At 47.8% G+C, this 3,920-nt stretch overlaps 1 protein-coding gene across 7 annotated transcripts in view; it reads right to left on the reverse strand.

Annotated features, from left to right (window-relative positions):
- Positions 1-998: 998 nt before the first annotated feature.
- Positions 999-3,920, reverse strand: part of zbtb40 (zinc finger and BTB domain containing 40) — a 15,443-nt gene continuing 12,521 nt past the window's right edge. For 6 of the 7 annotated variants that reach the window (XM_005749877.2, XM_005749878.1, XM_005749874.1 and 3 more), the window contains 3 exons: positions 2,806-3,011; positions 1,523-1,721; positions 999-1,489 (listed from right to left, as the gene is read on the reverse strand). In XM_005749877.2, coding sequence (XP_005749934.1) covers positions 1,386-1,489; positions 1,523-1,721; positions 2,806-3,011 — 509 coding nt within the window. In that variant the 3' untranslated portion in view covers positions 999-1,385. Of the gene's footprint in view, positions 1,490-1,522; positions 1,722-2,805; positions 3,012-3,920 lie in introns of those variants that run through there. The other variant, XM_005749879.1, reaches the window with a different exon arrangement.

The following is a 3,920-nucleotide window of genomic DNA, read 5'->3' on the forward strand; positions in this document are numbered from 1 at the left end:
CTGCACCCAGCTACCTTAAGGACCTTTTAAACCCTTATGCTCCTGCTAGGGCTTTAAGGTCATCGTCACAGTTACTGCTGGCTCAGCCCAGATCTCGACTTAAGACTAGAGGTGATCGATCGTTTGCTCTTGTCGCACCTGTGCTGTGGAACAATCTCCCGATTGGCATCCGGGCGTCTGATTCTATTCATTCTTTTAAATCTCAGCTTAAAACATATCTTTTTAAACTTGCCTTCTCCACCTTTTAATTGCTGGTTTGTTTGTTTGTTTGATTGGTTGCTGTGACCTATTGACCTCTTGTATTAATTCCCTCTTATCTTTCTATTGGTGTCTTTTATTATGGTGGTACAGCTTTTATCTTGCTATTACCATGTGCTGTAGTCATTCTTATTGGTAGCTTTTATCTATGAACAGAACTCGTTATTTTTATTTATCCGTTATCAATGGTTGAACCTTTTATTGTTTTATGTAAAGCACTTTGGTATGCCCAAGGCTTTTAAATGTGCTCTATAAATAAAGATTGTTGTTGTAGACAAGGCTGAGGGAGGGGCGGGGCCATCTGGGTGAGGGGAGGAAGACGTCTGCTTCCACATTCTTCATCCATGTTAGCTGCTGGCTTATGCAAATATAAAGTGCAACATAAAAAGCTGATTGCAGTGATTGAGACAGCAGGCAGGTCTTTCTTACTGTGTCTGATACAACAACACAACCTGTCAAATACAGACTCGTCTTCTATTTGTGAGAACTCCAGTTTCAGTGAAGGACAAACCAAAGATCACATCTAGTCTACAGACGATCCTAAAACATGGATTTTAGTCATTTCGAGCTCAAAGAGCGGGTGAGAAGCTGGAGTCGTTGGACTGTCCTGAGGATAACTAGCTGGGCGTGGATTTGTCTCAGGGTTGCTGTTCATGAGCTGACCACAGTGGGTGTTTGTATTTATGTGACCCTCTCAGCTCTTTGCTTCTGTGAACCTGTAATAAATAAGGGAACACATCTGTAATAAAGCCACATCTCTCTTTATTTGCAGTTAACGATCGTTTGTGAGCTAATACTGACCGCTGAACAGGATAAACAGGTGTGAACTATTTGATGTGAGAAATCTTAAATGCAGTCGTTTTATTCGTACAACAGCAGGAACCATTCCACAGAGCAGCGTCAGGTATTTCGTGTTTATTAGCGTTCACAGGTACCAGTCCACAGTGACCATAAACTTTCACGGTTTGGTGATTTAGTCCCACGCCTGGAGTCTAACAAATGCTCCCACTGCTTAAGGGACAATGCAGACCTGTACATGCAGAGATCTGAGTGCTGAGAGCCACAGAGCAGCACTGCTGTCATGTCTTTAGAGCAACACAAACCTATGCTTACACCGTGTCCGTGAATCATGAGCAGACTGAAAACGTCGGGCTGTCATCAGCTGGGACTGTGGGACAGACGAGCGCAGCAGCCAGTGTTGCTGATGTTTTCTGCAGGCGTGTTTGTGGCGCTGGGAACCAAAGGGTCGGCTAAGAGTCGCCGCCTGCTGGTTTGTCCTCGCAGATGACCGCCACAGAGTTGTTCAGAAGGTCGTACATGTTCACCTCCACCAGCTCTGCTGATGATTTCACCTCTCGCCCATCTGCCAGAGCTAGAAACACCTGCTGACCAACCCCCTGCTGCCTTGGCTCCTCAGACTCCGCCCCTTCCTGTCTGCTCCCTGTTGGATTGGCTGGTATCACCTGTGGGGTCAGACAGAGATAGTGTACGTTTTGTAAAGGTTAAACTGTTTCCAGCTTTTCTGCACGCAGTAAACCCACAACTTGTTTTAGTTGTGTACGTCTGAAGTGACAAACCAGCGCTCGTCTCACGCACACTCAGGAAAGGCTCTGAAAGCTGAAACCAAGCACACCGTTGTTGTTCTTGTGACATCACCAATAAGTCTGATGTGTCACATGACCCTCTTCCTACTGAAAAACTAAAGTTGTATCCAAGATGGCCGACTTCTAAACGGCCATGGTCACCGCCCACCTGGAGGAGTTTGCCCCTCACATGTACTAATGTGCCACAAACAGGCGTTACTATCACCAACCGTCCCCATGTTGTTACGCTGTATCCATAGAAACGGCCCCCCTGTACTCTGGGGCAGCAAGGGAAGTCTTTCACTGGTCTGTGGCACATTCTGGTCAGTGTGCAGGAAACACATGAAGTGAATGGAAAGCATCATATCAAACTTGTAACCAATCACAGTTTTGTGTTACTGTTGTTATTAATATTAGAAAGCTAAACACAGCACAGTGGAGCAGTGTGACTGCATGATCGGGTCATCCGTTCATCAGCCAGACAAACCTCAGCGCACATGGATCAACCAGTCGACTCATTGCTGCAGAAACATCGAGTCAGCATGTTTGTACACAGGAAGAGCAACAGAGTCCCGTTGCATGCAGGGAGGAGTTTCAGCTGGATCACGGCTGCTTGCGTATTTCAGGATGTCGTGTTGGGACCACACTGAGGCGGCAGTGACATCATGGCCCAGAGCGGCGCCCCGCTGTGTGTCTGAGGTAAAACGGCATTATTTGACTATCTCACTTGAGCCAAATGCAGCGATGTGGTTGGTCAGATACGCTGATTCAGCTTGGTTTGAAAAGTAAATGCTGCAAATCCTCCCAGGATGCACCTGAGCTGAACAAACTGTACTCCACCATCATCCTGATGAGCCTCAAAGCTCGACAAATACAGGACACACTTCACTCCACATGCTGTCAGCCAGGAACGGGACATTATTATTTCATCTTCATCTGTACGTCTGTGTGATGTGCTTGTTACCGTGTCGGAGGTGGAGGCCTGCTCTTCCTCCCGGCTCTCCTGCTCCTGCCGTGTCTCCACATGGCAGGAGAGCAGGTGCTCCTGCAGCTTAAGCTGAGAGGAGCAGAGCGTGGAGCAGCGGGAGCACCTGAATGCCTCGCTGCTGATATGCTGCGTGCAGATGTTCTCCTGCGTGTCCTCATCTCCACCCAGCACAGCCACAGAGCCTGCAGCACAGACACTCGGGGTCAGTGACAACAGCACAGGAGCTGCTGCTGTGATTCATTAAACCACCAGCTGCCTCTCTAAGACCTAACACAGGAAATCCCAACCATCCACTTACCCAGGTCACGGGGGACTGGAGCCAGGCCTGGGTGACACTGATGTCACAGTATTTCTTTGGCCATTTCACAGTACACCATAACCTCCACAAACAAGTGTTTATTCAACCACACAGGGCCTACAACCGCAGTGGTACACTCACTCGACCACGCCGTTATATGAACTGACGTGTGTTGTTTTAACCACCAGGTGCACACAGAGGTTTTCCACAGTGACTGTACTGTGACTCTGTGGGCAACACTGAGCTTTAACTACAATCACAGCAAGGATTCATGAGACCAAACTACTGAAATAATAAGGTGCTCTCTGTGCTCATAACATGAGATGACCTCAGGTACAGAAACCAGAGGTATGCGTGGAACAGTCACAGGTGTCACAGCTGGGGAGACGTTCACACGTTTAAAACACTGCATTTGTCCTGCAGAAAATGAGGAAACGTTCCGGTTGGGAGGGGGGAATAAATGATGCATTCACAGAGTGTGGGAGAAAATCAACTCGCAAATCAACTCGCATTGCATGCAGACAGCTTAATATTGCCATGGCAACTTCTACTCGATGGTTATGATCATTTTAACCATCGTACGTGGAAAGCATCGAGTATATCCGCCTCACTGCCCACCCCAGCTGTTCAGTCTAATTGTTGAATGTTGTCCTTGTGCTTCTTAAGTTTGTACGGTCTGAGTTCAAGCTGTAGGATCAAGACGTTCCTTTGTCCCGGAGCACCTCTCCAGCACTCTGTGCAGGGCAGGATGGTCACACCTCCCTGTGTGGTTCCTGCCCTCTGTATGACCTCA

Source organism: Pundamilia nyererei, unplaced genomic scaffold (assembly GCF_000239375.1).
Source record: "Pundamilia nyererei isolate P.nyererei 1_Seehausen unplaced genomic scaffold, PunNye1.0 scaffold00257, whole genome shotgun sequence".
Classification (NCBI taxonomy): Eukaryota; Metazoa; Chordata; class Actinopteri; order Cichliformes; family Cichlidae; genus Pundamilia; species Pundamilia nyererei.